The following is a 12750-nucleotide window of genomic DNA, read 5'->3' on the forward strand; positions in this document are numbered from 1 at the left end:
CCAAGGGCATCAACAGCCTGGAACCGAGAGCCGTTTTTAGAAACTTCCATGCCATCCATCCCCAAATGTTCTTATGGGATTGAAACATGCGGGAAGATACAGCATAGCCTACAAGAAAGATGCTATTCTCTATCCCCGCCCTAAAAATCATGACAATGTATTTTAATAAACGAGTACGAGCGCATGGTGTTGCTGTATTTGTTCCATCAACAAAGATGTCTTGTTTCTGTCACCGGGATATCATGTGGACTGGTGCATTTCTCCAGTCGTCATTATCCATCTGTTGGGTATGCATGGATGATCTAACCACTAACCATTTTCAAAGAAAATACTCTTTCTCAATGATATCGATACAAAAGACCGCCACTATAAACCTTGTACATAACACAAATACAGTATAATACTGTCAGGATGTCAGGGTAAACATGAGACCACGTGACAAAACCAGCAAGTGTGAGGTCCAACACAGCCCAATGTTGTGGCGAGCTAACAGATGCTAACATTAAAAACCCATTGAGAACAAGCTAACAGATGCTAACATTAAAAACCCATTAAGAACAAGCTAACAGATGCTAACATTAAAAAAACACTAAGAACATGGCTGGACTCACATAGCGTGTTAACAAGACTTGACCGTAATTTACAAAAAACATGTAACTTACTTATTATTTATTTCCTTAAAGTTGGGAAACCCCTGGAGACAAGTCGTTTAAAGTCAGCTGGGATAGACTGAAGACAAGCGACACAGGAAATGAATGGATCGAGGGAACACAACCCGAAAGCTGCAGCGGAAGTTCAGTGACGTCACCATGCCAATTCACTATAAAGCGGGAAACAGAGCATCTTTGCTCGTTAAACTTGCCGGACAGTGAGCGGACGCGTTGAAGAAAACTTCCATCTTTGTGTGGTTTAAGCTAGCAACCTTACCCAAATTTCCCACTCGTCACCTGGCGATTATTGAGACGGACATGGAGAAGAGCGGAGTTACGGGCACTTTAATGTTGCGTTCAGGTGCAGTTGGAGAAAGCGCCGTGCCGGTTGTCGCGACTGGAGCCGTTAACCGCAGCATCCCGCCGAAACAGCGACCTGTTGGGCTGAAAGTGATGCTCCAGGGCGACTCACCCCATGGAAGTTATCGCCCTGACAGCGGTGATGCATCCCGAATCCTGTTGTGTCCTCCGGAGCTCCAGACCCCCGGGGTGGACGGCGTCCTGGAAGGAGACACAAGGCGCCTCATCGGCCGTTGTCTCACTGACTTTACCGGGCTGTCCACGGCTGAGTGGATGCAAAGTAAAGCTCAGTCTACAATGCAGAAGGTCGTGGTGGAGTTGGTGGACAAGCACATGTTTAAATTCAATGGTAAGTTTGTGTTCTATGTTCATAACTTATCATTTAAAAGTTATTTGAGATGTTAGCGACGGTTATGATGAGCGTCCTGTATATTTATGAATACTAAGTCATTAAATATTATAGTTTATGAAGTGTTAATCTGTTCTTTTGAATGCACATATGTTTATGTTAGCACAAACAGAACGTTATAGTAGAATTTTTTTATCCTTTGAAGGCATCATCAACCAACTGTCATTGGACCAAAAAGGGGACGACATGGCCTTCATTCAGGACGTGGCCCAGAGTCTGTTTGCTGATGGAACCACCAACTGGGGTCGCGTTGCCACACTGGTGGCCTTTGGCGCCGTGGTGTCTCAGTACCTGAAGAACAACGGGCGAGCCTGCTGCGTGGAGAAGGTGGCCCGGGAGATCTCCAACTATCTGCTGTCACACCATCGCACGTGGCTGGTGGTGCACAACTCTTGGGTAAGTCATGGCTGCTAAGTCATGTGAAAATCCCCCAACGTATCAACTGTATCTTTATGGTGTCTTCAGGATGGTTTTGCGGAGTTCTTTGAGAAAACTGACCCACAGACCACAGCGAGGAACGCCCTCTTGGCCTTGGTTGGACTGTCCAGTGTCATGGCCGGGATCGCCTTGTTATTCAGATAAATTCCATGGACACTTTTATTATACACTGGAAAAGTTATTTTTTGTGTGTGTTAAAGAAACAGCCTTTTTGACGGCGCTAAGTATTTAATAACTATTTTTGAAAAAAAGTATTGTGAAAAGATTGTTCTGCAAATATGTTCATAAACAGTTTAAAATCTTGTTTTTGGCTTTCCTTTAACAGAAAATAGGTTCAGGCTCATCCTTACGAGTTTTATTTTCATTTTATTTTATTCATTTTCTATCGCTCATCCTCACGCGTATTTTATTGGACGAATAAAGGCATATCTCATTTTATTATTATATACTATAAAGCAGTATTTAGATTGGCTGTATGTAAGACCAATAATCACCACATGAGTGCAGTATAGTACTGCATATGTTCTTTAGAAACTATTTTATTTTATTGTCATTCATTTTCTACCGCTCATCCTCACAGGTATTTTATTCTATTTTATTAATTTTTCATTATTTTGTTATTATATGTATTTTTTGTCACAATATGTACTGTATACACCAGCAGGGAGTATTTTTATATATATAAAGCAGTATTTAGATTGGCCGTATGTAATACCAACAATCACCAATTGAGTGCAGTATAGTACTGCATATGTTCTCTTGAGAAACTATCTTTTATTTTATTTTCATTCATTCATTTTCTACCGTTCATCCTCACGAGTATTTTTAATTTTATTTTCTACCGCTCATTTTCATATTTCATTTCAGTATTTCATTTATTTTCTTCATTATTTTGTTATTATTATTATTTTATGTATTTTTGTAATTTTTTGTCACTTCCTCTTGACAAGGACGGACATGGGTGGCATGAGCTCTGGCTGTTACAAAACAATATGTACCGTATACTATGGAGGACCAAAACTGCCAAAATAATAAATAAATAAATAAATAAAAGTGGAAATAAAAACAAAAATGAAAAATAAATCAAAAAATTAAAATTAAATACAAAAAAATTAATATAAATGGAAATAAAAACAAATATATATATATATACATAAATAAATAAATAAATAAAAGCAAAAATAAATACAAAAATAAAAAACAAGATTCAAAAATTAAAAATAAATACAAAAATAAATGTAGAAATAAATACAAAAATAAATATATGAATAGAATTACATATCAATGAATAAATAAAAGCACTCTGCTCTCATATGTATTTATTTCATGCAGCAGACAATGTCAGCTTGAAATGCAGAAGGAAATGCCTTCAGCACCTGGTCATGGCGCCACGTGTATCTCCCCTCTCCCAGGGCTTTCGGGCAGCAGCTCAGGATTGCTCCAGGGAACCCCGTGCCGAGCACAGTGGGCATGCTGGGGTTTCTGCAAGCCCCCAGCAATGAAGGTTTGATGGACTTGGGAGCACATCATACACTGCCTGAATCAGGAACTTGAGTCTGGCTGGTTCCGACTTCCAAAGTTCTGACCAGGTGATCTTCCGTGCCGATGCCTGGTCCCAATTAGTCCATGCTCCTTGTTGGCGCATGGCCACTGTCCTGGTCTGCACGGATCTCTCCCTGCACCATCTGACGTCTCTCTCGTCCCTGGGCCTTGTCGTAGCGTGGTCTGGTGTCGGCTGAGTCCCTGTACAGCAGCACCTTTCTGGCTCTGGTGACTTTGAACTCCTCGGTCAGGCCAGTAAAGGGGAATTGCAGCTTGTTGGTATTCCCATACAGGGCGATGCTGCTTAGACTCTTTGGCAAGCCTTGCCACCTGCACAGGTACTGGCTGATGTTGCGTTCGAAGCCCTCCACAATGGATACTGGGACTTCATAGATCAGTAGTGGCCACAGGAGTCTCCTCAGGATACCATGCTGGTATATCCATGCTTTGAACTTCCCCGGGAGGCCCGACTTGTCCACTACTGATAGCCAGGTCTTCAACTCTGCGTTGGCTGACTGCACCGCTGCCTTGTCTTTCAGAGTGCTGTCGAAGATCTTCCCCAGGCTCTTCACAGGCTTCTCCGACACTGATGGAATGAGGACTCCATTCAAGTTGAAGCGGTGTTTATCCTCAACTTTCCCCTTCCTCAGGACCAGGGACCTGGACGTGGCTGGTTTGAACATCATCCTCGCCCAAGTGATGCTCCTTTCCAGTCCATGGAGAAGCCACCTGCACCCTGTCACTGATGTTGCTGTGACCGTCAGATCGTCCATGAAGGCTCGGATCGGAGGTTGGCGAATGCCAGATTTGGACAGGGGGCCCCTACACTCCACTTCTGCTGCCTTGACAAGCATATTCATCGCCAGTGCAAAGAGCGTCACTGATATGGTGCAACCAGTGATGATGCCCTTCTCAAGGCGGTGCCATGCCGACGTTGCTGTCCCAGAGGTGAACCTGTGATAATGTATTTCAAGCAACCTATAGGCTGTGTGGTAAAAATTTTCTCCATATATGGCACATGTGTGCCACGTCCAAAAAAGCACTCCACTCGCTCAGAGAAGGCCTCTGAAGAGCGTTTTGGCACTTATGGAACACATTTAGTGTGATGTGCTTTATTGCTTGGCACACACAACCATTGTTCGAAAATGCACTTTATTAACTCTGAAAGACATTGCGAGTAAAGGGTGTTACGGCCGCTCATTGTGAGCCAGCGGAAGGTGCCAGGAGGCTCATTCCAAATGTGCCTGGCGCAGCTTCGCACCCCATACTATATGCAACAATTCCACGTGGCTGAGAAGCACTGCTGTGGAGTTAGAGCAAAAATGAGACAAAGTGTTTCACTCGCTGTGATAATGTATTTCAAGCAACCTATAGGCTGTGTGGTAAAAATTTTCTCCATATATGGCACATGTGTGCCACGTCCACAAAAGCACTCCACTCGCTCAGAGAAGGCATCCGAAGAGCGTTTTGGTATTTATGGAACACATTTAGTGTGATGTGCTTTATTGCTTGGCACACACAACCATTGTTCGAAAATGCACTTTATTAACTCTGAAAGACATTGCAAGTAAAGGGTGTTACGGCCGCTCATTGTGAGCCAGCGGAAGGTGCCAGGAGGCTCATTCCAAATGTGCCTGGCGCAGCTTCGCACCCCATACTATATGCAACAGTTCCACGTGGCTGAGGAGCACTGCTGTGGAGTTAGAGCGAAAATGAGACAAAGTGTTTCACTCGCTGTGATAATGTATTTCAAGCAAGCTATAGGCTTTGTGGTAAAAAAAATTCTACATTTATGGCACATGTGTGTCACGTCCAAAAAAGCACTCCACTAGCTCAGAGAAGGCATCCGAAGAGCGTTTTGGCACTTATGGAACACATTGAGTGTGATGTGCTTTATTGCTTGGCACACACAACCATTGTTCAAAAATGCACTTTATTCGCTTGAAAACACATTGTGAGCAAAGGATGATAGGGCAGGTCATTGTGAGCCAGCGGAAGGTGCCAGGAGGCTCATTCCAAGTGTGCCTGACACAACTTTGCATCCCGTTCTATCTGCAACAGTTTCATGTGGCTGAGAAGCACTGCTGTGGAGTTAGAGCAAAAATGAGACAAAGTGTTTCACTCGCTGTGATAATGTATTTCAAGCAAGCTATAGGCTTTGTGGTAAAAATTTGCTCCATATATGGCTAATGTGTGCCACGTCCAAAAAAGCACTCCACTCGCTCAGAGAAGGCATCCGAAGAGCTTTTTGGCACTTATGGAACACATTTAGTGTGATGTGCTTTATTGCTTGGCACACGCAACCATTGTTCGAAAATGCACTTTATTAATTCTGAAAGACATTGCAAGCAAAGGATGGTATGGCCGCTCATTGTGAGCCGTAACATTGTGTGCTCTGCCCCATGCGGGTCCATTGGGGGGTGATCTGCAACTGGTTGTACCGGGAGTGAGGGGTTTCCTTGCAGATGCCCCTTTGCCCTCGGCATTCCTCTGGCTTGGTCACCCTTCAATTTTAACCACACCTTAGACACTCAGTTCTGGGATGGATCTGGGCAGGCATGGGACCCACCATTGCTCAGCTTCCCTCCATTTTTTTTAAAAGTACTCCATATGATACATACACACACATACACCACACACATAGGTCAGCCCCTTGAGGGGGCATTCAGCGCCCTCTGGGAAGTGGGGTCCACGCTGCTGGTGGCCTGAGGTCTACGGTGGTGGCTTGGGGTTGCTGCGCTGTGGTGACTGCTGCGGGGACCGGGCTGTGTGTTGGGATGGGGCCTGATCTCGCTCATGGGGACGGGGGCCTGGGTGGCATGTGGGGATGGGGGGCATGCGCCTCGGAGTGGGGCCTGCTGGGGGGACAGTGCTCTCCCGGACATTTGGGTATCTGCTGCCACTGGTCCTATGCTCTGCTGCACCGCTTTTCCTGTCTTTGCCCATCCCCAGTCTTGCCTTAGTGCTCGTCTGGATGGTTCTCCGGTACGTGGGTGGTGCGCTGCTGGTTCTGGGGGCGGGGGGGGCGGGGTGTCGGCCTCCCGGTGGATGATGAGGTCCGTCGGTGGCCTTGCGCTGGTCTTGACTCCTCGGCTCTGGTGCTTGGCCTCCCCGTGGCTTGGAGCTATGGCTCTTCCTCTACGGGGTTGAGCTGCCCGACGGGTGTCGGCCGGCGCGGTGGGACGCCTTACTGCTCGTGTGCATGCCCCCTCCGCTTGCTCATATGTGGGCCTCCTCCCCTTGCCCGCTTTTTTGTCTGCCACACTGCCGTAGCCCCGACGTCGTGGTCAAGGGGGGTCTGGGGGAGCTATCCCTTGGCGGTCCGTATCTCCCTGGGCTCGGGGCCTGGTTGTGGGTCTGGGACCCATGGGTCTCCCGCCCTATGGCGCCTCGGACGCCCCACCAAGGAACGTCCACGTGCTTGCGTGTGTGCATATTGAGTGGATGGGGTGTGCGCGTGTGCCTGAGCTGATTTTATGTATTTATTGTTTTAAATACTTAAATAAATAATTATTAGTATTATTATAATTGTATATATAATTGTATATATATATATATATACATATATACATATATATATATATACAGTGAAAGTATTCACAGCGCTTCACTTTTTCTACATTTTGTCATGTTATAGCCTCATTCCAAACTGAATTAAATTAATCTCTTACCTCAAAATTCTACACAAAATACTCCATTATGACAATGTGAAAAAAGTTTTTTTTTACATGTTTTGAATTTATTAAAAATAGAAAACAAAAAAATCACATTTACATAAGTATTCACAGCCTTTGCCATGAAGCTCAAAATTGAGCTCAGGTGCATCTTTTTTTCCACTGATCATCCTTGAGATCTTTCTACAGCTTAATTGGAGTCCACCTGCAGTAAATTCAGTTGATTGGACATGATTTGGAAATATAATAACTGTCTATATAAGGTCCCACAGTTGACTGTGCATGTCAGAGCACAAACACCAAGCATGAAGTCAAAAGAACTGTCTGTAGACCTGCGAGACAGGAGTGGCCTCCATTATTCGTAAATGGAAGACGTTTGGAACCACCAGGACTCTTCCTAGAGCTGGCCGGCCTTCTAAACTGAGCGATCGGGGAAGAAGGGCCTTAGTCAAGGAGGTGACCAAGGCCCCGATGGTCACTCTGTCAGAGCTCCAGTGTTCCTCTGTGGAGAGAGGAGAGCCTTCCAGAAGGACAACCATCTCTGCAGCAATCCACCAATCAGGCCTGTATGGTAGAGTGGCCAGACGAAAGCCACTCCTTAGTAAAAGGAACATGGCAGCCCGTCTGGAATTTGCCAAAAAGCACCTGAATGACTCTCAGACCATGAGAAACAAAATTCTTTGGTCTGATGAGACAAAGATTTAACTCTTTGGTGTGAATGCCAGGCGCCATGTTTGGAGGAAACCAGGCACTGCTCATCACCAGGCCAATACCATCCCTACAGTGAAGCATGGTGGTGGCAGCATCATGCTGTGGGGATGTTTTTCAGCAGCAGGAACTGGCAGACTAGTCAGGATAGAAGGAAAATGAATGCAGCAATATATAGAGATATCCTGGATGAAAACCTGCTCCAGAGGTCAGTAGACTGGTCATGTACCTTGACCATATAGACAGTAGACATTAGCACACAGCCAAGATCTCAAAAGATTGGCTTCAGAACCACTCCGTGAATGTCCTGGAGTGGCCCAGCCAGAGTCCAGACTTGAATCCGATCGAACATCTCTGGAGAGATCTGAAAATGGCTGTGCACAGACGTCTTCCATCCAACCTGATGGAGCTTGAGACTTATTGCAAAGAAGAATGGGCAAAACTGCCTAAAGATAGGTGTGCTAAACTTGTGGGATCATATTCAAAAAGACTTGAGGCTGTAATTGCTGCCAAAGGTGGATCAACAAAGTATTAAGCAAAGGCTGTGAATACTTATGTAAATGTGATTTTTTTGTTTTCTATTTTTAATAAATTCAAAACATGTCAAAAAAACCTTTTTTCACATTGTCATAATGGAGTATTTTGTGTAGAATTTTGAGGTAAGAGATTAATTTAATTCAGTTTGGAATGAGGCTGTAACATGACAAAATGTAGAAAAAGTGAAGCGCTGTGAATACTTTCCGGATGCACTGTATGTGTGTGTGTGTGTGTGTGTATGACTAGTGCCCTAGTGGGCTATGGTCTCCCGCCGGTCTCGGGGGTGCGGCTCTCCTCTGGCCTGCTGGCGCCCTGTTGCCGGTTGGGATTGCTCCTCCATAGCCTCTTGCTGGTCTCTTCATTCACACCTCCATATGGGCACTCACAGCACATGGGTGCTTCTCTACACATCTACCATCTTATCCCTGATGTCTATATGCTATTGGTATGCAATTATTACAGTAATAACGATGTCAAGCAGTGATATTTTAATTACTGCAACTGTATGGCTGTAAGTCTGTTTACTATCACGGTTCATGTCTTCATTGTTACTATTGCCACTGGTACTAGTGCCACTGTTTCATTTCAGTGATATCATCTCCATTGTGACTCTTAGCCATTATTGACATTTAACTGATGCAGTCCTGTTTGTCACTGTTGTTGTTATGGGAATTGTTGTTGCTGCTGTTTTTGTCTCTCTCTCTACTGAAATGTCATCCAATACTTCTCTACAAGAGAGGAGAAATATGATCTCAGGGAAGAAGTACATTTGAAACACTTATATGCTAGGAAAAGCCATAGCATTTCACTATTTGGAATCAAACTATGGAATGGATTGAGTAAGGACCTCAAACAATGCACAACGATGAGCGAATTCAAGAAACAATACAAACAGTTGATGTTTGCTAAATACAAGGATGAAGAGTCTTCAACCAGTCATGATGTGCTATATATATCGCTATATTGACAGTTAGTATGGTACCCATTATGTCATTGTATGGTCATCACCTTGTACTTCGGTACAAGGTACATTATTAAAAAAAACACCAGCAGAAAAAACCCTTAAACTGTATTCTGGAAAGCAGGAAGTGAACAAATGTAACAGTTACTGATTGTAAAAGTACCAGATGGAGGGGTACGAATTAATAAGCTTAAAAATGTGCATGACGCAGTTTCGCATCCCCTCATATGTCAACGTGTTTAAGGTGGCAGATGCACTGCTGTGGCGTTGGAGCGAAAATGAGACAAAGTGTTTCACTCGCTGTGACACAGCGTTTGAAGCACGGCTGTGTTCGCCTGAAAAAAATTGTGAAGCAAAGAAAGTTAGGAGGAAAGAAAGGGCCACTGTGAGCCAACGCAAGGTGCCAGGAGTTCCATTAAGTGTGCATGACACAGCTTCGCATCCCCTCATATGGCAACGTGTTTCAGGTGGCTGAGAGACACTGCTGTGGAGTTAGTGCTTGATTCTTGGATGGCATTGTGTCGGACAAATGTTTTTTGTCGAGTCTCCAAACCATCTACCAACCTCTAAGCAGTAGCCGTCCTTTCTTGTGTTGACAGGTTGTTCGCATGTTGACGGCCGACGTTGTACTCCTTTACAAGTGCAACAGTTTCTTTGAGCGGTCTTCGGTGAAAAAGTATTTAGTTGTTTATCCTTATTAAACACTCGTGTCACTCACTGTCAACTTTTCTTTTCTTGTGCCCACTCATTGTTGCAGATGGGGCCGAACTATAGCAAAGTAATAACAGAGTGACTAGCAAATATCAAGTCAGTGTATCACTGTGTTCAATGTGCCACCTGGCATTACAGGAAAATTAATGATATTGCAATTTTAGTTCATTTCGGCAATTCTTTACCAATCTTTGGTGGGCCGGATGAAACAGACCATGTGGCCCGCAGGCCGTAGTTTGCCCACCACTGGGCCTTGCAAAACCCCCTCCACACCTGGGATGTGAACTGAGGACCTCTGTCTAAAACAATTTTTTAGACAGTCCTTGCCCTAAAAAAACGTGTTTTACTAAAACCCACTGCAGCAAAAGGCGTACAGGCAAAAACTAGCAATATGGGTCAGCGGGCAAAAAAACAGGCAGCAGAACAAAAAACACAGTGACATAAACCGATGGGCAAGTACTCACAAATACACAGACAAAAGCCAGAAAGCAAGGGAACAAGAGGTGCATGCACGTGGCAGAAGACGAGCAGCTGACAAGGACTGTGGAAGCTTGAGGGACAATCTGGTGAGTCGCGGTGAGCAGGACAAGTACAGTAAACCTCGGATATATTGGATTCAATTGTTCCCACTGGTTTTGTCCGATATAAGCGAAATCCGTTGTATGCGTATACCGGAAAATGTCCGTTTTACGCACATATCGGATTTATATCCGGTATATGCGTAAATCGGATTTTATCCGTTATAAAAAGGCACTTCCTTGATTATGTTTCCAATGTACCTGGACTGGGCAATGAAAAGAGACGTAAGGTAATGAGAATTTAACTTTATTGGACTCTGAGCATAAGAAATTGTTAATTAAGCTAGGCCCTGTTACGCCCGTCAGGCCTACGTTATTTCCAATAGTGAGGTTAAGATCTCATTCACTGCTGTGCTAGTATTATTGACGTCACTCACTTTTATATTTGTCCTAAATCTGGAGCCAGGAGAAAGACACAATGCGGCCATCCGATATATGCGAGGGAAATTGGAACGGGACTGGAGATTTTGTCCGAAATAGGCGAAATCCGTTATAAAAAATCCGATATATGCAATGAATTTTTATTGGAAATGCATTACAGAAAAATCGGTTCTTTTTTATCTGTCCATTGTGAGCGAATTTCCGATATATCCGAGTCCGATATATCTGAGGGATGATTGAAAAGGTGAGTTCAGGAGTGGCCCCCTTGCTGCTGGTCAGGATGCGCTGCAAGGAGAAAGCAGTAGGTAGCAGCAGAGCAACAACACACAATCATGACAACTCCTCAACTAATATTTGCCTCTAATCTTGTGAAATTGACATTAAATTGTTGTATCTGTTGAATCTTTTCCACTGCAATTACAGGCCAACTATTACAAATCACGATCTGGGTTTAATTTAATATATATATATACGGCATAAAGAAGTGAGAAGAAGGCAATAAGATTAAAGATTTCGTTTATACACTGAATCTCAAGCACCAACAGTGCAATGCAATTGATTCCAATGCAACTTTATTTTGCACTAACATGTGCTAGTGCCCAATGAGCTGATGAGCAACAATAGTACTCATATGATTTTCAGATAATTATGAGACAATAACATTAGATAATAATAATAATTAGATTGATGCCAACACAATGGACACAACACCGCATTAAAATCATTCAGCTGTTGGTTGATAAACGTTAGTTGGTTGCATAGCACTGTACTCTCAAAATGTACTATTGAAGAAGTATATGCATGGTGAAGTAAAAAAAAATAAATCAACAATCTTATCTTCACAGTGGCCACAGTCAGGAGATCAGGAATACCTGGGTTCGAATCTTCACATGGGCATCTCTGTATGGAGTTTGCATGTTCTCCCCGTCTGTGCATGGGTTTTCTCTGTGAACTTGGGTTTTCCTCCCACATTCAAAAAACATGCATGTTAGGTTCATTGGTGATGACAAATTGCCAATAGGGATGAATGTGAGTGTGAATGGTTGTTTGTCTAGATATGCCCTGCGACTGGCTGACCTGTCCAGGGTGTGACTTCAGGCCTCTTGCCTGAAGTCAGCTAGGACTCCAGCATACCCTAGTGAGGATAAGCAGCATAGAAAATAGATGGATGGAGAGATAGAAGGAAGATCTGTTATTATTTCAAGATTGCATTGCATTGCACTTGTTCTGTACCTGTATGTGTACTCGATGAAAGGCGCGTTGTGCCTGACATCAGCAGTGGTCCCAAGCTTCCGGTATTTTGTCTCCTCTCCAGGATACCAAGGGCACAAAAGAGGGGGACGGCTGCACCTGTGGTTCAAGGCAATGAATGAGGCAGGAGGGACACAGCGGAGGCTGGCAAACCTGCTTTTCATTCATTTCAATTAATAATGTGAGAAGACTAAAAATAGATGCATTGTGAAATACAAAACATGATTTGTGGATAACAACATGTTGTTCTGATAAAACAATCATATTCACTTTGTGTGGCTTTAAATAAGCTATAAAAATAAATTAAAATAAAATAAAAAATTAGTCGCTCTTGGACATTTTCATTTTGTAAAAGTAGCTCTCACAAGAAAAAAAACCACCTAAATATAGCCAGTAGGTACATCTACACTTCATCTATGTGATTGGTATTGGTATCGGCATTGGCCGATTTCCCTCATGGATTATCTAAATCGGTATTGGTACCCGGCAGCATAAAACATCCCCAGTCATAAACACATGTGCAGTGTAATTCAATTTATTTACTTAAGAA

The 12750-nt window shown here is 43.7% G+C and overlaps 1 protein-coding gene and 1 pseudogene across 1 annotated transcript; one reads left to right on the plus strand and one right to left on the minus strand.

The window, feature by feature from the left end:
• Positions 1-797: 797 nt before the first annotated feature.
• On the plus strand, positions 798-2072 carry LOC144898646 (induced myeloid leukemia cell differentiation protein Mcl-1 homolog). The gene is made up of 3 exons (XM_078791682.1): positions 798-1359; positions 1565-1815; positions 1885-2072. Exons 1-3 carry the CDS (start codon positions 969-971, stop codon positions 1999-2001), a joined length of 759 nt encoding a protein of 252 aa, XP_078647808.1. The 5' UTR covers positions 798-968; the 3' UTR covers positions 2002-2072.
• A 1104-nt stretch (positions 2073-3176) lies between these two features.
• Positions 3177-6603, minus strand: LOC144898585 (uncharacterized; annotated as a pseudogene).
• Between the last annotated feature and the right edge of the window lie 6147 nt (positions 6604-12750).

This window comes from Doryrhamphus excisus, linkage group LG6 (genome assembly GCF_037039965.1).
Source record: "Doryrhamphus excisus strain RoL-2023G ecotype Guam linkage group LG6, RoL_Dexc_Guam_v1.1, whole genome shotgun sequence".
Classification (NCBI taxonomy): Eukaryota; Metazoa; Chordata; class Actinopteri; order Syngnathiformes; family Syngnathidae; genus Doryrhamphus; species Doryrhamphus excisus.

Coding starts and splice junctions, on each gene's coding strand:
- LOC144898646 (XM_078791682.1), top strand. CDS start 969: ATGGAGAAGAGCGGAGTTACGGGCACTTTAATGTTGCGTTCAGGTGCA. Junction 1,360..1,564: donor GCACATGTTTAAATTCAATG/GTAAGTTTGTGT, acceptor TATCCTTTGAAG/GCATCATCAACCAACTGTCA. Junction 1,816..1,884: donor TGGTGGTGCACAACTCTTGG/GTAAGTCATGGC, acceptor TGGTGTCTTCAG/GATGGTTTTGCGGAGTTCTT.